At 37.4% G+C, this 21,268-nt stretch overlaps 1 protein-coding gene across 1 annotated transcript; it reads right to left on the bottom strand.

Moving 5' to 3' along the window:
- Positions 1–337: 337 nt before the first annotated feature.
- On the bottom strand, positions 338–20,956 carry LOC104425587 (vacuolar protein sorting-associated protein 54, chloroplastic). Its single transcript, XM_039312153.1, is given in 21 exon segments — positions 338–739; positions 1,879–2,131; positions 2,260–2,352; positions 3,462–3,529; positions 5,188–5,349; positions 6,086–6,165; positions 7,321–7,402; positions 8,562–8,715; positions 8,965–9,368; positions 9,456–9,539; positions 9,731–9,902; positions 11,909–12,168; positions 12,699–12,787; positions 13,167–13,323; positions 14,108–14,182; positions 15,236–15,353; positions 16,958–17,037; positions 19,831–19,893; positions 20,020–20,476; positions 20,517–20,628; positions 20,631–20,956. Coding segments are annotated over 20 exon segments (3,033 nt in total). The 5' UTR covers positions 20,806–20,956; the 3' UTR covers positions 338–739; positions 1,879–1,983.
- Positions 20,957–21,268: the final 312 nt, after the last annotated feature.

Consider the following 21,268-nt stretch of genomic DNA (forward strand, 5'->3'; position numbering starts at 1 on the left):
TAAAAAAGGCTGGTATACGTAAGTGCCGCATGTCAACAGCCGGGACAGACAATCATCGATAAGTTTTGAACAGAAATTTGATGGAAGGACCAACATTGTCACCAAAGAATAGTAAGAAGACTGAAGTTGTAATTAAAGTATAAGGATCAAAAAGTGAACTCCCTCAAAATTAGTGAGGCCGAAATGGATAAATAGCATCGTAAAGTTGTTGAAAGCCTTCAGTGCCAAGGCAATTGGACATCTACTCGAAACACACATTGGCATTGCCATCACCGGTGAAAGACAGCAACATTTAATGGTTCAAAGAATGAAGCCCCAGTTACATTTTAGGTTCGTATGTATCAAACGAGTCGCCCATCAGGCTTTTATACAGCAATAATGCCACAAGTAGTTATTAGAAGATACAAGGTATACATTAACTTATGCTGGGACATGGGAGTGACAAAATTATCATTCATGATATCGAAAATGAGTAGTACAGATAGTGATACAATATCAAGAAATGCCTTCTATGCACCTGGAAAGGAAAAAAAATCTACTTGATATTACCAGTTCTGTTGCCCTATAGTCTAAAAGAGAAACCTCTATATGTTTACAAATTCCAATTTCATGGAAGATATCACTTCCTAGTAGCCAGAAGGATCATATTCTCAGTCTGGTTGCTAAAAAATGTACCAATAAAGCTCCACCGTTCCAATGCTTAATAATTCAGATGGAGTAACATATAACAATCAGACACCTGCAAGTTATAAAAAAATAATAGCTTAAAATCTCTAGAGCCCAATATTTGTAACTGCCAGAGGATTATTTTATGAGAAGCTGTATAAAGATGAAAGCAATGAATGCTTTTGGTGCTTCTTATGCGTGGGACGTATGAACAGCCCCTGCCATATTGGAGATTAACATTCTATGTAAGGGGACTTGTTTGTTTGCTGGAACAAAATATAAAAATGTCACAATTTTTCACTTTGAAATTCGCTCGTATGGACTCAAATTTATTTCTTTGAAGAAACCTCAATTACTGACAGCAGCAGTCAGTCAGACCCTACTTTTATGACCCAAATTACTTGACATTCATATGTTTTTTACTGGAGAAGGGAACATGAAATCTATGACCCAATCCAATGTTAGGTTTAGCTAGAATCTTTCATGGAACATGCCAAAATCAATTATGCAAGGTAGACAAAACTATTTGAAGAGTAATAGCAACACTCAAGACATTCGCCCTCAACAGGCAAATCTGCAAATCTTTTACAGAAGGTAAACTGATCTAAAACCCATATTACTATCCAAACATTCATTAAATGGATCAGTTTAGTTATTGATCCCTCACTTGGTTTGGCTACGTTTCAGTTCAGTTGAAGATTATCTGATCCGACAAGTTTAGCTTGGACAGCTACAGAAGTCACAAAAGTTCATCATCATCCACCCAACAAAGTAGAAGAACAAGTTGCATGAGTTGAAATAGGCATTTACTGTGATTGCACCATCATTAAGGGTTTGAAATTTGTTTACTTCCATGTTATATAGCAAGTAAATGGGTTCAAGTATATCTTAAGGGGTCCAACAATTACAGTACTAAGGCCTTATTGCCATGCTAGGGTCCTTGCTTTTCACAATGCTACCAAAAGTTAAAGGGAAAGATTAGTGACCTCTAAAACCAAGGGTAATTGGTGCCATCCTATATGCGTCTGAACCTATCAAGGTGAACTCTCAATGACTATAGATGTCCTTCTATGCAAGCAAATATGCAGCAACTATAAAATAGTATCTACGCCTAATACTGGAAAATGCTCAAAAACTCCAATGAAAAAGCATTTGCTAGATAATTTTGAATGTGCATTTAACAGATCAAAATAGGGGATGGAGCTAACTGACCTGTTACCTCATCACCAAAGCAAAGAAAGAATGCCTCATCTCCAAAAAATGCTCCTCAAATATAGTTTGTCCTTAAATTCCGGAAAAAAAAGGAAAACAACAATTTCACTGTACATCCGATCCAGTTTCAGTGCCAAAATTTTCAGCCAAGAACTCGTCAAGTCTCCCCCAGTTAGGAGTGGTAGATTCACTCAAGTCTCCAGCAGGCAACGACCGAATGCATCCTAAGATGTGTTGTGTATCCCGACAAAGCCTGGTGTTTTAATATAGAGAAACAATTGGGCAACATTTTGTCCATGAGACAGTGAGGATAACTATTCATAGGAAATAAACAGGAACTAGATATAAATAACATATCAAATTTGAGTAAGAAGTCATTACCTCTTCTTTGCATCTGGAGAGTTTACTTCTGAACTTTTTAATGCATTGTAAAATAATTCCGATATTTGTGAATGGAAGATAGAGACCACTTGCCTACAGCAAGACACAACAAATCAAGTAATTGAACACATGATACGAACACGCTATGATCTCTTATACTGCAGAAAGGAAACAATGAACCCCAAAAGAATGAGGTGCAATCTGCAAACGAAGACATCGGGTAACAGAAGTAATTCCATTATATTATTGCATGGGTTAATGATGAAAGAACAGCTACTCATATACGGTTCTAGAAAGTTAACAATGTGCCTGCAGCTCCAAGATTCCAAGATCATTAATCTAACGCTTAGGAGACAACAGAATATGACGCCAGATAATTTCATGTTATAGCCCATTGGTCAACTATCGTTCGAATGTCTTCCATTAAACTCTAGTTAGGAGGATAGAGGAAGAGATTAGAGCTTGGATGCTTGCTCTATTTTTCACGAGGAAGAATATCACAGTGCATGATTTTAGCTACATTCAAGATAATAAATGGTGAGGTTGAAGGAAACAACTTCATTACGAAGATATCTCCCCAACATTCAAAACTAATTGTGAAAATTTTCCACAGAGAGCATATAGGTGTGACAGCAATCTCTTAACCATTGGCACAAAAATGCAAAGTCTAATGGACTTACAGCAAAAACACTGATGCACTCTGTAGTGATAGTCATAGCGCATTGGTAACTCTGGGTTCGAGAGAATCAGGAGCCAATAGGGCAAACAAAGGAGGAAAGGAAATGTAACAAAAGAATTTCAAGTGGTAATCTTCAACATCATTTAAAGGATTAAGATATAATAAAGCGCAAGATGAAAGAAATTGCATTTACATCAATGATAAACAAAATACTGCGTAGACTCTTTGCCTCTTGTGGGGCATTTGGAAGGAACAAAATAAGAGACCATTTGAAAGATCCGAATCTTCTACTGATTCTGGTTTTTGCTGCTTTTAAGAGTTCATGGACTTGGTGTTCTGGTTTTTTTTTTTTTTTTTTATTTGAATTTCTGTTTGTCTGGTTATTCATTTTTTGCCCCTGCTCTGGTACTTGAACAAGCATTTTCTATTAATAAACTATTCCTTCATACTCCAAAAAAATTGCCAAAATAAACCATTAGAATAAACAAGAGTATACTAATAGTTCTAAAACGCAAAACTTTACCTGAAAATTGTCCGAACATCAGGTTCATGCAAAGTCCGAGTCAAGACTCGTTGAAGAAAGCCAACTTCCTAGAAATTAATTGAATCATCATATAATTAGACCAACAGTATATTTAATTGTGACAAATCATGAAATGAATACTGCTGCTTGGAAAAAGAGAGAAAACTAATGCACACTTCTCAAACGAAATTATTTAGCTAGGAAAGTTTGAAAAATGAGAGGCCAATCTGGATAGTAATCTAAAAGAAGGATCCAACCGAACAGATGAGTTGGACAAATAAGGACTCACATGACAAAATACAAATCAAATAAAAAGACCATGATATTTTCATCCAACAACTGTACTCCATGCTTTCCCTAGGATCTAAGAGACATAATTCCATCATACTACCTAAGATACAAAACTTAAACTCAAGAGTAAGGGCACATTAAGGGGTATGCAACCACTTAGAGGTGCTTTGGCTCCAGAACACTAAGCGGAAGACAGAAGCCACTCATCCTGGAAGCTTCTCATTAAGTTCTTTTGTTGAGAAACTTAATGAAGGAATATTCTTAACTCAGATGATCAAAAAAAGAGGCAGGATACAGGAAAAATAGGCAAGTGATGGTAATATCTTAATAGCAAAAAGTTTGGCAAGAAAAAAATTATTTCTATCAAAAGTCGTTAACTACATTTTATGAGGTAAAAGGAGTACTAGAGCTTTCGACAAGAATTAGATGACTATATTTATTGCCAATATAGATGGTGGTAATACATAACTTCTGGTGCCATGAAACATGTACATGGCTATGTCTAGAACATTAAAATGAACTTTTTCTTGTTACTACTCATTTCCGAGGCATATGAAGAATAATTAACTTGATTGAAACCTGGATAAAAATAATTATAACCACAAAGGTCAAGAGACATGAAAATCTTTGAATTATATGCCCAAAAAAAAAAAATTAAAACAAAAACATTACATGTTTTGTCTCAAAAGCAAAATCTTTCTGTCCTGTCAAAACTAAAATCCAACAACCGACATCATGCAAACACTTACTAAAAATTTAATATGTAAGAATAAAAATTCATGGGGATGATACAACAATCATCTCCAGTAATAAAAAAAAGTTCAAGGGTAAAGACTTTAAATTCTTAAATATTATGCTTTATTCTTGAAATAATAAAACAGATGCATTCTTAGATCTAATTGACTAGTTTAACACCACATGATCAAGCAAAGACCCAACCCAGCTTCTGGAGCTTCTTAAAGTAGAACGTTAAAATGGGGAAAAGCCAAAAGGCCAGATATATAAATTAACTTTTCCTTCAATAAGGTCATGAACACATGCAGCTTGATAAAATAATTTACATCAGGAGTTACAGGAAAAAGGATGCCTAGTGCAAAAGGCACCCACAGTGTGGGATCTGAGGAGTGTCAGGAGTATGAAGTCTTGCTTTTATATCACAGGGAGGTCTTGTCCATGACATCTGGAGTACTAAACGAAGAGACAATTGGCAAATAAATAACCTTATGATTGTGTCATCGAACCAATGCATCACAATTGGTTTTATAATCATCGTACATGAAAGAGGTTCAGCATCATCAACATCCTTTTTTCCAAATTTAAATTGATATATTTTGCAACATACAGAATACAACAGTATATGAGTCCAATCACAAAGCATTTTCAAAGGAAATTTCATGTAAGAAGACTGTCACGATATTTTGGGAACGAAACTCACTTTCGTAAGGGATCGTGCAAACTGACTTGGCTGAGCATCGGTATCATCAACTTTATTCCAACTTTGGAACATACTTTGCAACCCACGCAAATGGACCAATAGCCTTTCTCTCATTATTTGAACCAGCTTGGAATGAATTTCATCTTGATGAACCTTATAATCCTGAAAGAAATGATATAAATGGTCAACTAATGTATCAAAGGCTCAAAGCCCACTGGTGCTATAACCACAATAAAAGGAAGCAGGATTATCACACATTTGAACAATCTCCAGTCACCATAAATGAAAACCAAGTAGCTCAACTAAGAATATCCACCATTTCTGGAGATAAAAGCCTAATAAAATGGGAACTGACATCAGAACATAAGTAGAAAGCATGCATCCTCCCATAATGAAAACTTAAGTGCTTACCTAGAAAACTCAAGGTCCTGAACCAATATGCTAAGCGTTTCCATCATTCACTCACTACCCCCCCAACAAAAAACTCCCCCACAAAAAAACACTCAGTTCAATAACCAAGTGTTTACTTCCCATAATTTTAATGATTGATTCACAATCTTACATTCTCCTGTTGCTCCGAACAGCATAGGCATTTGAAATTCTTTTCATTATTCAACCATATAAGGTAATAAAAAGAAATCAAATATTGAAAACTTGTAAACACTGATAACAGGAAGGAATACTCCTTATCTCTTTCATCTGATATGAAAGCACTCGAAACCATAAAAGAAAACTGATTGCAAAAGAGTCCATAAAAATCTCACTTAAGTTTAACTCCTCTAAAACTGATATAGGCCTCCATATTGATTTGCATAGATGGCAATACATCAAAAAACAGACAAGATTGATGTGAAATATGTCACCAACACCAATGAAAAAAGGAGAAGAATCCATTCACCTGGGCCACTCGATCCATCTCTAACAACAACAATGACTTCCGTGTTTCAGGTACTTTCATGAAGAGAATTCGCCTGATTTCTTCGTTACATAGACCAATATGAGTATATGAGTACATAGGTCATTGTCTTATGCCCACGAAAAATAAATATTATGTCAAAAAGGAATACTTCTGAAAATATTAGAGAGGGAGAGAGACATGAGAGAAGTCTTCACATAACATAGGCAGATTTAGTATAGATAAATGTGCGAAAGATGCTAGCTTCTATGCTTAGGCACTCACGCCATCAAAATCAAGGTTCAAGCCCATGGAAGAATATAAAAGACCATATCATGCACATGCAAGGACATAATAAGTCGCAGTCAGCTAGCACAATGTGAATAAATACAAATGCAACAAAAGTTATCCCGCCACAGATTCTCAGTGATTTATATTTTAAGTTACTAAAGCCTGGTTGTTCAGAGATGTCCATGAAAAGCTTAGCTAAAATACTAATGTTGGAAAAGAGCTAAGACTATTGGTCTTTCTTCTGTTTCATGAATCAACTGAACTTTAAGAAATTGCATTTATCTAACTAATAATTCTGAGCAAAATACCAGGCAAATTCCACTTCCTAGCAACAGAATTTGAAGCCTCAAATAATTCCTAAAAAATCAACCTGCCTATCATCACTGTAAACTGATTATATGGTGTAAAGTGTTTCTCCCTCCATATATTCCCTACACAATCAAATTACATATCCATCATAAGATAAGCATGCCTGTTCTGAGAAAGCTTCCTCTTTTTAACTGATGTGGAAGCATTTGGTATAATTTTCCATTAAAAAACTTAACCTACCAAAGATTCACCATAATCATAGCTAATGAAATTAACATTGAATTAAGTTCTTGAAGATCACCAATAATGAAAATAATAATAAGAGGAATCCATCTAAATATCACAACAACATCAAGTTAGTGAAGATAAGATGAGAAGCTTCACCAATTATATATTTCGCATGAAAGCAGGACCATGCCTCATCTAAGCATTAATGAAAATAAAACTGATCCTTTTAGAGCAACTGTTTTCCCACAAAGATAACAGAGGCATAGCACACAACATAGAAACAGGGTAATGGGAAGGATAACATGATAAGAGTATTTTGCAATGACATGGAAGACAGAGCTGCAACATAACTTTAAGTACACAACTTGACTGTCAATGGCAGTATAGGCAGTAGATTTGTTATCCCTCACCAGGAATAATGGCATGTATGAAGCTGATGACTTGACTCGCCAAGGCCAAGTGCTTGGAAGTTATAGACTTCAACCCCGACACCTACAGGATCACATAAACGATAAGCTAACAGATAATAAGACCGTAAAGTTCATTTCCCTTTGAAAATTACAAATAGTAGGTCATGGAAACTGCAAAAGAAATAAATAAATAAATAAATAAAAAAGCCGTACATATCACATGAAGATGAACAAATGAGGACCCAAAAAGAAAGACCAATAAGGCAACAGGTCCACTCGTGCTGCTCACAGGAGATTAGAGGCAAGCACATCTGATGTGAAAGGAACAGCCGATGGGAGACGATGAAAAAAAGAAGGAAGAAATCTTTTAGGCATAACCTTGGAAAGTAGAAAACGATAACTTATCTAACTTTAACTTAGATTTTATGACTTACATCAATGTTATCTTTCTTGCATTTGCTAGGTGACTCTGTAAATGCTAATTCTGTTCATAGTTGGGCAGACTAGAGTGATAAAGAGAAACTAAAAATCTTTTCACCAATTCTTTAACTCTTGATTCGCTTTTGAACTCCCCTTCTTCTTCTTCCTCTTTAATTCTCTCTATTTACCATTGCTAGTTAAAACTAGTTCTGACAGCTTTTTTTCCTCGCCCCAATGAGTGTTCCTGGAGCCTCAAACGCCTAGGTAAGAATCGGAATAGTTGCTACCTTTTACCTTAATAACACAAAGTAAGTAAATTTTCGAAGACATTAGTGAATTTACAAATTTGTAAGATGAAAAAGAATCAGCACATCCAGCTTTGTGACTTATGACATTTGTCTTGCCTGAGACCTTAATGAAGCATGCTTTTTTCAATCTTCATTATAGCCTTGGAAGGATAGATGTTGCTGAAAGGATGAGTATCGTGAAGAGGTATTGAAGAGAGGACTCTGATTGAAACGCTTCTCATCATGTCTTGGACTGAGTGGTGAGACAGGCAGACTGAGAGGTAAGGCAATCTATAGTCCTCAAGAGTGCAAAGAGACAAACATGACAAGACTTGTCCAAAGATGTGTTTCTTGTTTAAAAGCATTACAAATGATGATCATCATAAGACCAGTCACGTAAGAAGATAGCTTTTTCTTTATTATATAAGGATCCTCACAAAACCACTAACGCAATACAAACAAAACATTGGTCAAACAGACCAAAGGTAAGACTTATTTAAGAATTTATATCTGCATGACATCAGATATTGATACCTGCATGGCATGAGCCCCAAGAACTAGCTGACATGTCCTCGTGTTGAAATGCTTTAGTATCTCAACAACACGAAGAACCACTTCTGAAGAAAGTGTTGGCAGAAAAGTATTCATATCAATATACTCCGACAACATCTTCACCAATATCAAGCCACTGTGCATAGAAAAAGCACTGTCAATACTTGGCTCTAAACACATAAAACGTAATCAAAAAAAAGTTTGGGATCTTTCACGAGAAAAATAAAACCGATTCTTAGTTTCTAATACCAGTTATGAATCCAGATTACTTGACATAAAGGTCACATATATGAGCAAACAAAATCTGAGATATTGCGCACTGGAGAAAAATGTTGCAGTAGAAAAATTAAAAAAGCAATTGGAAAAGCCTAAGAAAGTCACTGACCAGTTCACCATGTGATAACCAACACCTCTGTAAATAAGAGATTGAGAACTAGATTTTCCACGCTCTTTAACGGTGCTGTTATTAACCTGAGAAGATGAATTAACATCTGCTTTGTTCCTTTCAGAATTACTTGTTAGGGACGAAGATATTCCTTGGTCGGAATTTTCAGAAGATACACCTGCCATATCCCCCCCAGGTTGAGTTTCCTGTTGTGTCAACAGTAGTCCAGTAGCTGCCTCTTTTGGAGCATCATTTCCAGTAACCATGCTGACTTCAGAAGCATCTACGCTCTCTTTATATAATGAATCAGTGCGAAATAGTGCATTTATTATTGCCTGGAATTCCTCAGGTACATCAACTTCAACCCACGTTTCTTGGTCAAGCACTGCTTTAATCTTTGCCATCTGCAACAGCAATTATACATTGACATTTAATCCAGAGCATAAAGTGCAAATGTTTAAGAAAGATTGAGATAACATAATAATACTAACACGGGATTCATGCTGAAAATCGACAAAGGACTTAGCCTGCGATTGAAGTGTGCCCCTGATGCTATATCCCAATCTTCCACCAATCTGTAGAGGCATACACAGGACACAGCATAATTAGCAAAACCAACACTGACGACAATGATAAGTTGATAACACTAACAAATAATGAAACTAATACTAATAATAGTATTAACAATAAAAACAACAACAATAATACAATCAAGCTGTTCACCAAAGACTATGGGAAGAGTTTATGCATGGAAGAGTTTATGCACCTTCTCTGTAGCAGATATAAATTCCTGCGTTATGTTGTATATGCTCAGAAATTCCTGCAATCTTAATCTTGGATGAAGAAGTGCCCGAACTCCAAGGAGCTTGGCCCATCTCCCATGAGCAGCATCACAAGCAGCAAATATAGCTTCTGCATTTTCTCGCAACACATCAGCTCTGTCAACATCAACAAACATGAGCCATTAATATTTTTCTAACAACAGAGAAGCGAGAAATTTTATAAAGCTTTCATTAGGTTTCTTACAATTTACTAACAACAAATAAGCACTGTAAGATTCAAAAAAGGAAAGAGAAGACCAAACAAAGATTTCTGTTCTTTTAAATTTTGATAAGGAAGGTTGAATACCACAAAATTATTCCATCCAAAGCGTAAATCTCAATTTAAATATTTTCTCTATGAATAATCCAACCCAGTTGAATGTAGCAGATTATAGCAGGGCCCGGGAACCTATGTGTACCTATTCTAGAAATACCACAAATTATGTATTGCATCATGACTCCTTCATGTCCCCATGAAATTGTCACTTGAAAATAAAGTTCTTTCTCCTATCTCAACAGAAGCCCCAGGAGAGAGAAAGAAAGCACAGCTCCTTTCTAGATAGGAGGACATAAGCTTCCAACCTCTCCTCTCTCTGACCCTCTTTTCTCTCACTGTCCATGCATCATTTCTTTTATCATGGAATTAGATAGGATAAAGATGATGGCAAAAACTAAGATTGACAGATCTATTTGATCCTTCTAAACTCTAATTCCTGAAAAACGTTCACTTCCAAACATGAGAAGGTATTATATCATACAAGATACCAAAGGAAAATGATACAAGTTTACAAAGAACGTCTGCAAAGAGAAATTGAGACAGGACAGGACCCTCAAGTCCCCCAATCCTTTCCTTGAAAATCAGTAGTCTCTCTTCTAAAATTGATAAGACTCCAGGTCCAGGTAATCTAAGGAAAACAAGAATTACTCTTTAAGTACAATTATGGACATGTAACATACGATCACAAAACTATAACATACACAAACTTGAAATCCGGATAAAGAAATCAAATGAAGCCGCAGATAGATTTCACATTCTGAAACAGAATCTAGCTGGAACTTGAAAATTTACACTTACCATATCCTCATGGCCATGGCAACTTACCTCCAGGAAAAAACCGAAAGACACAATTGTGGAAGACTATGAAAACTAAGAAAACACTTGGTTCCTAAAAACCCTTCACTTTTCACTTTTAATGAATATTCTCGTTTTCAATTTTTATCTTTTCAAAGCTTGTTTGAAACCATTTTCAAATTGAAAATATGCTTTCTTATATTTTCTTTTTGGTTTTGGTGACTGTCAAATGCCACTTAAGCTCAAGAAAAAGTCCTATAGGACAGTACGAAGGCCAGCAATTGCTTTATGCACGGAGTGCTAGGCAGTTAAGCAACAGCATGTGCACAAAATGAGTGTAGCCAAGATGAGAATATTTCATCTGATGTGCAGGCACATGAGAAGAGATAAGATTAAAGATGAAGCTATTAGGGCAAAAGTAGTTGTTGCTCCAATTGAGGATAATATGAGAAGACAGTCTCAGTTGGTTTAGCCACGTTGAATGAAGGCCTTCAGATGCCCTACTTAGGCAATGGGAACAAGGACTTGATACATTGGTTAAAAGGGGTAGGGGAGGGCCAAGAAGGAAATGGAAGGAGAGATAAGGAAAGATAGGGAACATCCACAGCTCACAGAGGTTCTAACAAGGACCGAGCACAATAGCATAAGCAACTTCACAAAGAATTTCATATAGCCAACCACGTTTAGTGGGATAAGGCTTAGTTGGTGTTGCTGTTACAATTGAAGTCAACGAACAAGTCTTTCACAAAACTTCAGATTTCTTATATCCATTTTAAGATATTCCAAAAAAAAAAAAAAGGCAAATGAGGGAGGCTGCCAAATATTTGTCCCAAACAAACTTTTGTTTTCTGTGAAGATGAATACAGAAAACTAGTATCCAACAACCAATTGCACCCCGATTGTTTACATAAACAAAACTAATCCAATCTTAAAAAGGTTAATAAGAAATAATAGTTCATAAACTACAACAATCACAAGACAATAATCTCCTGCTACTTCTACAGTTGCAAAATTTGTGAAGTGAACCAAAAAGAATCTATTTAAAAGTTACCGGAAGTTTTTTGACACTGCAGCTGTAGTGAGACTTTCGTTAGCCTTTCCTTGAAAGGAAGGAAGCTTAGCGGTGCCATTTCTCTCAGCTACATATGGCAGAATGGAACCAATCTGACCATCAGTATCCTCCGCAGTTTCTGCAGCTGCTGCACCAAGAGCTATTGCTACAGCAACAGAATTTGCAGCATAGTGATCATCCAGATTGCACAAAATCCATTCAATAGCCTTCTTAACTTCAGCAGCTCGCACTAAATGTACCTGCAATCACTAAAAGATGCAAAATCACATTACGTGATACCTAAAGAGTGATAAAATCTCAAGCACAAAATCCATCAGGCCATATCTGACATTAATAACACCAAAACATAAACAAGCACATGCTTGTTTGTGTGTGCTGGCACGCGAGCGCACGTGCGAGAGAGAGAGAGAGAGAGAGTCCCATCACTAAATTTGACAAGTTGCACAAGTGTCAAGCAGGTTCACTAAATTTGCCTAGTTGTACAAGTTAAGCCGGTAAGTTAATTGAAGCACATATGTTCTCCCTATCTACAAGAACTTGAACTCCCACTGAATTTCTTTAATATTAGCAAGAAGTTCAGTTAAACTTCATACAGTCTCAACATGTTGAGCTTGAGACACAATAATCCAACAAAGTAAAGTAGCGAACTGCTTTGCCTTCAATGGATCCTTCGTAAAATCTAGCTATGGATCAACTTGGAATGATACACCATAACCAAGCAAACAGCAATCATAGGACTGCTTTTTAAATAAAAAATAGTTCACATTACCTGTACTATGCCGAAAATTGCACCTAAAAGTTGCACAAAGCATTCTGATGACAGGCTCCTCAACTTGCTTGCAAGCGATGAACCTCCACCTAAGTTATTTAATTTAGATCAGATAATAATTCAAGGAAATCACACATGACAAAGAAAGGAATACTCCAACCATCGGCTTGACCAGAAATTTCCACTAAGTAAATGATTACTAAGTTGAAAGGATAATTGAGACAAACTTTACAAACCCAAATACTACAATGATTTCCAAGAGTAGACATATATGCACCAAAATATATAAAAAAAGAAAAAAAAAATCTATTTTGACTGGCCATACCACAAAGCTATTTATATTATGAAAGAAGATTAATTGATTAATTCATAGCATGTGAGAATTTTGAAATTCTGAAAGGAAAATCAAGTTCTTAGTATATTCCCCTTATTGAGGAGCATCTAAGCATTTCTTAGGTAGGATCTGACCTTCTCCATCATTCGTCCGCTCTCCTGGCGTGAAATCCAACTCAGCAGATCTAGCAACAAGAACTGGAAGAAGCTCTGCAACTGTGGTCTTAATTGCAGTCTTCATGTCAGCAGTAAGCATATCGCGGTATATCCTCAATATGGAAGGGAGCTTAGCCTGAAAGGGATCATCTTACCGTAAAATACCTATAGAAGTCTTTCCACATGTAACTTAAGGATTTAACCATCATTTTAGACAAGATAAATGGAATTAAGACAAACGACACAACCTGTACACAACTAAGAAAGAAGTCTTGGAATTCAAAACCACCTCTCCCATTTAATAGCTTTTTCTTCATCAAGTAGCATGACCGGCTGATAGGACTAACTAGAGTCTTATTCCCATTATGAAACTAGGGAGCAGAATAATTAGTCTTTTTTTGAGTTTAACCAATTTTAAGTATAAAAGTCCACAAAAAAAATCCCATGCTGGATTTTGGAAAGCTTGCATAAACTTCTCTCCTCTCTACCCTGATATATGACAATCATCACCTCCTACCAACATTTGTAACTCTTATTACCGCTTGCCTGATGTAAATAATATAGACCATATTTCTTATAGTGATTGGTAAAAATCAGAGAGGACCCCATATCAAATGCATGGACTCAAATAATGCTCAAAGTTTCAATTACAACAAAGAAGAAAAGATTATTAACACAGAATATGACTTAAATCAATGAACACTTAACAATTCCTCCTTTACCGCAACAGCGGGAATAAAATTTAGATGAACTAGATTTCCCTAATCTGTAAGATAACAGAGTGAATGAAATTACTATAGAGGCCCACAATATTATTTAGATATCCCATGTGAAAAAAATATTATGAGTAAAATATTCCCTGACTGAAAAAGCAGATAGTGCATCAAATTAAGGTAAACAGAAAAGCATGCATGACTTACTGTTCTGAGCAATCCAATTACAATAGGGAGAAGACGGTCTCGCAAATTAGAAGTCTCTTCCTCATCAAATTTAATCTGTAAACCACAATGAGTCAAGAGAACTTTCACATTGAAGCCACTAACAAACTTTAAAGCCAAACAATACCTCCCAATAATAAAGGCATGAAAAGTACAAACTAATTGTGTCATGCAAAGCAGTTAATAAAAAAATACGACCACAAAAAATGAACAAACCATTGCTCATCAAGTTGAAACCAAAGACGAGAAATACAGACTTCCTCTCCACTTTTCACTAGTCAAATTAGGCCAGCAATTATAGATGTTGATCTCTATTGCTCGAACTCGGGCGCAAATATTGAGTGAAGGTGTCGATTTGATTGTCTGACTTGCCTTTTGAGAAAATTTTAGACCCAAATGCTCGTCCAAAGAGGATCCAGAAAATAGACACGTGTGAAGGCACACCATCATATACATAGGTATCTATGCAATGTTATAGTAAAGTAACATGCACAAAATTTGGAGTAGCCACTCAATACTTATTACACTGTTTACCTTAAAAAGAGGCTTTGATTTCTGAAGTCCCCTTGTTCTATTTATAGGTATAGTACACAAATAATTAGATAAATATGCCACTGTACAAGAATGACAAGGTAATCCGATAACTCTATCTACAATATACACCCTTAATCCCACAACAACAGACTTTCAACAAAGCACACTCTTAGTACTTTTAAAGTACTGGTCAACTGGTAGCTGGCATTTGTTCATTTAGGCCCAAAGTTTTTAAGCAGATGTCCCGACATCCTGATTGTTTTAAGCGACAAATCTTTGTTTTAGAACCCAGCCCAATATCTTAATATTTCAAATTGAGCCTCATTTTGCAAGATTGCAAGTGAAATGGAGCCATTCCTATGAGAGTTTAGACTCAAGAGTTACACAACACCAAGGATGGTAAGATCCAGCTTCCACACTATATTTCTCCATTGTCATTCAATACAAGAAAGGAATTTTATGTCAGCATGTAATAAATGAAAGGGCTCATGATCATTGTGAAAACAAACCTAAAGCAAATAAGACTGATACTATGCTAGTGGTAGTTGCTAGCAGGACTCACGGAGAGAAGCTTACCTCATCTTCTGCCCCATTCACAGAAACGGAAGCCCTTGCTTTCACTTTTGATAAAATAATTAGATCCATGTCTCCAACGTCATGGACAGAAGCACGCATAAACTCTGCTGAAAGAATGCTGCAAGAGCAAAATCCACAAGTTACTGAGGATGCACAATGCTGCATTTATTCCCAGCAAATAACAGGTACTTCTGCACTTAGATATATGTTATGCACATGATGAAGCAGACTAGAGTGAGTGAACTGGAAAAGCATGGTAATGTTGAAGTTGGAATATAGGTCATGTGCGCAAAAAATGTCACACTATCAAAAAACACATATCATTCACCTTCTTTACAAGGAAATTGGCATTGTAGAAATTCTTTAAATATTGTTAAATTTAAAGGATAATCCTAAAAACAAACGAGAATAGTGACCAAGCTGAGAGACATACACGAATCTCAACATCTCAAACTCAGGCATAAGCTTTTCAAGTTGACCAACAACCACATGAAAATGAAATAGATCAACCCAAGATGAGAAAAGAAAAGGAAGTCATTCAAACCTGATAGGGCGGAAGTAAAGTTACAGAGACGCAAAAAAGGGCACCATTAAATACCAGAAAAAAGTCTCAGATTTTCACAGTAGGATTATCCATGCATTGACTATGCATAAGTTCTGAAAAAAAAGTTCTGAAAAAACACAATGAACAGAAGCAAGAAAGTCCAAACAGGGAATGATATTGTAGAACTGAGCCAAACATGAAAGAGACTTCCCAACAAAACTAACATGAAAAGTGTGTCAGTGCCTCTAGCTAAAAGGTATGAAGAAAGAGACATTAATTAGGGGTCACTTTGGCTTGTGAAGAGGTTTCCTAGCAGCTACATTAACAGTTAAAGACTTCTACATTAACTGATCAATAAGAAAGATTTACTTCTGGATCATGAGAATCTTTCAACTGATTCAACAAGGAGAAGGCACTAGCCACGCAAAAGAAATATATGTGACAGACAATCACAGAGTAATGGAAAATAACAGAATACTCAGTAGCATGGGAAGAGCAGAACATCTGTGTCTTTTCATTTGTACAAAGATCGAGGGCTTATGTGAAGCATGCAAGAAGATTGTCCGTGAACTACAGGGCACAGGACTAATAATCCTAGTAATTATTTTGGCGGACAGACAATAAGAACCCACTGTTTATATGATTACCTCAAAAACTAAAATTTGGGAAGTTCAAAGAAATCTTTTAGCAAATATTTACATAAATTGGTTCAACCTTAGCAAGAACTAGACAGCTCACATACAGCATGCAAGATAAATCACTCGATGAGGAAACCTGTACTTAACTTCAGAAAGAGTGCTAGATCCATACCCTGATCTATGTTATGACAACTTTACTTGTATGCCGTCCCTCAAGATTTTTTCTCATTAAAATATATTTTAGGCCAATTGTGGATAAGCAATGCACCATGTTACTTGTTCACATTCATGCATAGATAATTATATGTAAATTCACACAAATAAACATGTAAGTGCGTATGAAGCTACCGAGCATAAACATGCACATCTGTTTGTCTACATGTGACCCAAATTAAAGCCTCCAAAGTAGAAGCTAAAAATGGCAATCATACTTCACAAGCCAAAATAATAGTTAGTTAGCAATGGGTGAGACAGCCTTGCAGAATGGAGTGCAAACTGCAAAGCTTTAAAGAGAAGAAGACTCCAGTTAATCATTTATACCTGTTTATTGAATCTATTGAAGCTGCTACATGGTCCCGAAGGTGACGGAAGCAATGTAGACCAGTAAGTTCATCCCCATCCTGGTAAACATTTATACCAAATAGAATCCAAAAACAATTAGTAAAGTTAAGAATCTGGTGTATTTTGATTATAACCACTCTTTGAGCTTTTCATCAGAATGCAGTTTAAGAAACTGAAAAAAGCAATCTGGCTGCCCTTTATATCTGATAGATTTTCTTTCTTTTGCTGGACAGTAGTTTGGAATAAGATTCTTACTATTGAGAATCTCAAAAAAAGAAACTTAAATCTCATGGATTGCTTTTGTATAGTTAGGCATCCAGGTAAATCTGTTGACCATCTCTTTCTTTCTTGTGACTTCGCCCTCAAGCTTGGGACCATATCTTTAGCTAGTCTAAGATGGTAATGGTCAAGCCAAGACATGCGATCCAACTTTTTAGCTGTTGGAATGCTTGCGTACGAGACTTGATTTCTAAAAGACTCAGAGCATTACACCACTTTTTCTCATGTGAAGCACTAGGAAAGAATGCACCAAAACACTGTTTGAGGGTTCAGAATCTCCAGGTGCTATCTTTTTGTTCTGGTTCTGTATAGTCTCATAATGTTTCCCTCTTGCTTGCTTGTTTTTCTCAGTCTTTGTCCTTGTACAATTCTGATACTGAAAGTTTTCGGTATTGATAAAATCCTTTTTTATCCATCCAAAAGAAAACTGAGAAAAGAGCACAACACAACCATATTCTATTAAAAAACAGGGTCGCCACATGTTCTTCATTTATAGACCTCTAAATATCAACAGTACGCTTTAAGAGGAAAAAGGAATTGTCTAAGGATAGGATAAAAATATGAACAAGGAGACTGAAAGCATCAAAATTCACTGGCATCCACTGTCACTGATGCTTAAGGCAGCCAATACAATGGATATCGATATCCTGCAACATATAAGAATTAACTTTCCCCAGAACAGTAGTCATACCAATCTCCCCATCCATATAATTGCTCATACTTGCAAAAGATTTATATCATTAAATCCATTTTTCTCTGTAATATTATCTTTGGCTATCATTCTAATCTACAAATCATTGCAGAAATGCTTGTTTGCCTGTCACTTTTTAATTACTTCCAACTTCCACTTATGACTTTTCCTCCAAATTTTGAATATAAAAAATATTATCTAAATGTCAAGAAATTATGAAAAAATTACATATGAATCTACATGTTAATATTTGAATATTCTGAAAGGTTGCAAATATTCTGAATGGGTTAATAATAGTTAAATAGTGATTTTCGCAAAATTTAGTTAAGGATAAATGTTACATAGTGATTTTCACAAAATATACATAAAGTCAAAAGTTGAAATTGAAGTCCCTCCAAACAGGCACTTAGTATTGATAAAATTACGGATTCATGATTCAAATCTTAGCTTGGTAATTGCTCCCATTCTCTAAACTCAAGTCCACAAAAATGAGAGGCCATTTATCAATTTTTCTTTTTACTATATTCGCAGTCTGCATAAACCATTCATAAGCCAGTGTGACTGCAGTAGTTATTATCGAGAATGTTGTGCTGCAGAATAAGCATATGGAGCAAGACAGTTGGTTTTAACCAATTTATAGTTTCGTGGGCTATCAGCTGTGCCTAATGTCCTTTTTTTTCTCCTGGGAACAATCATAATATTTAACAGGCCATACATCCAAAGATATGGATGGGCACTGAAAGCAAGGGAAACTGGCATCCACATAAGAAAAGCTTACAATCAGTTTCTCTGCATAGGTAAGAATGGGAATCTACTTGCTCAGCCACAAATAGAAAGGAGAGGCGAGAAGTTTGGATCAACATAAAATATCTAATAGCATGCTTGGTCTTGAGTGACAGGTGATAAATGTTGGCAAGGCAAAGATCGATCAATAATGATTTGATTACGAAAATTGAACCACATATATGCTCGTACAGGGTTTGCCAATTTGGTTAAGTCTGAAAAACCATCACATCTGCATAAACAACACTAACTACAGCCTTGAATAGAGCAAAGTGACCAAGGTCTGATAAAAGCGCAAGACAGTAGCAACACAACATCAAATCCCTCAAGCATTATTTAGCAACGTTTTCTCTAAATGCACCACTTAAGAAAAAGAGGTATAACTTGAACCCTTTGTTAGATCATTGATGTGGTTTTTGCCCTTAGCTTTTGACAGAGTACAGTCTCTGTTAACCCTTATTGTCAACTTCAATTATACTACCAATTAGTTACGTGGGTTGGCAACCCCTTGGTGATATTTTGCATTAAAAGCTCTTTTACTTATCAAAAGAATACCTGATGTTCAAGTGCCTCACTAGAAACCAAATCGGAGAGTGCAAAACACCTTTCATTTGGTGTACGACTTCAGGATATTTAAAGGATTATCAGCGAAATAACCTAATTCCATTCCATTCTAGGAGTGTTCTCGTCATAAAGAGTTTCATCATCTTCAGTCGAAAGCCAATGTAGACGGCACACTAAAACGTATTCAGAAAAAACTAACTGGTCGACCCATCAAAGCAATTCTCTGGGTACCGACATTTCAACAAGCAAAAATGCCGAGTACAGTCAAGACTCAGGTGCAAGAAGTAAGCAACCTTAGCAAGATTTAACATCTAATCATTGCCCAACTCTTCCAACTAAGAGAAGGTCCTAATGCCATACTGCAGCATTAATATTAATCCTATTAATTCTGGAAAAAAGATACATGTCCTTGACCCTTGTAATTTTTTCTCAAGATTTTTCTTTTCAATTCTCTCAGCATTGTCAGGTTAGGTTCTGCAGAAACAACCGAGCAAGCCTAGATAAAGACAATGTCATTGAGCAGACTAATACGTACCAGCAAGTGCCGCAAATCATCAATGACATCCAAAGCACCAGCGCAATCTGAGGATGCAACCAACTGATCGAAAACAGAAATATAAAAATCAGAACTTTATTCTTTATAGGGAAGTACCAAGTACCACAATGTGCCGTAAGATCACCAAATGTCGAAGAACAGAACACAAATACATGAAGGAAACCGCACCAACTTGAGAGCCGAAACCGCTTGATTGACCGACAATATAAGCCTCAATTTCTGCTGGAGACGCAACAAGTTCCCTCGGGTGGCATTCAATTCCTGAATCTGCCGGGCCGAATCCACCAAATCCCCATCCAGAAGCCTAATAGTCTCCTTCAACTCCCTGATCCTGCCGCACCCGCGCAGGATCTTCACGTTCAAGTCCTGCAGCTGCCCCTGCGCCTCGAAGAACGAGTTGGACCGCAGCGAAATCTCCTTCACCAAATGCAGCTCCACCACGTCCAAGTAGTGCGACAGCTTCTCCTGCAGCGCCGCGTTTTCGGCGATGCTCGAGAAGGGGCAGGCCGCGCGGAACGTGGCCCCCTCCTCGAGCGCGAAGTCCTCCTTGAAGTAGAGCGCGGGGACCTCCCGGAGGCACGCGACGAGGGCGTCCCCCTGGCCCCCGCCCCGGCCCCCCGGCCGCCTCCGCCGCGGCCGCAGCCGCCCCGCCCTGGAGATCGCGCTCCCGGGAGGAGTGGTCGCGTACGTCCTCGAAGCGGTGGTAGGGCTCGGAGATGGAGGAGAGGTAAGGGAGGAAGTCGGATCGGGAGAGATCGGAGGCGGGGCGGGAGGCGAGGGGGCGAAGTCGGGGACCGCGATGGACGTGGAGGAGGACCACCACCCGACCCAGGACGGATCGGCGGGCCTGGCGGCGGCGGAGGCGGCGTCGGAGAGGGATCTGGAGGAGGAGGAGAGGGAGGCGGCCCGGGAGAAGTCGGAGGACGGCGACCTTCCCGGCGGCGGAGGATCCATCGGAGCGGGCAGAGAGAGAGGGAGAGAGGCTAACGGAGGAGGAGCATGAGATGGAGTGAGAATGAGGGGAGGGGAGGAGAGGAGGTGGATCTGGACTCTCTCTGGTGTGGTGGCGGTGGTGGTGGTGGGGGTGGGGAGTGGAGGAGAGAAGGAAGAAGACGATGCAGACCGGTGGTGAACTGGAAATTCTCTTCCTTCTTTGATGTCTAGTTTTTTTATTTTTGTTTTTTTTTCTTTTTTTCCTAATATTTTAATATTTTTTGGCTGAGTGGCCATTGTGAAAATGAAAATAAAAAATTGGGCCGATGCAATGATTGCGATTTCAATCGCTTTTTATTTCTTGTGGTAATGTTGGAAGTAGTGCTTGTGCTCTTGTCCCGCACCCAATTTTGATTGATGGACTTTGATTTCCTTTCGTTTCGAGCCCCTGTGGCCTTCGAATCAAAGCGATTTTGTCCTTCTA

Source organism: Eucalyptus grandis, chromosome 5, assembly GCF_016545825.1.
Source record: "Eucalyptus grandis isolate ANBG69807.140 chromosome 5, ASM1654582v1, whole genome shotgun sequence".
Classification (NCBI taxonomy): domain Eukaryota; kingdom Viridiplantae; phylum Streptophyta; class Magnoliopsida; order Myrtales; family Myrtaceae; genus Eucalyptus; species Eucalyptus grandis.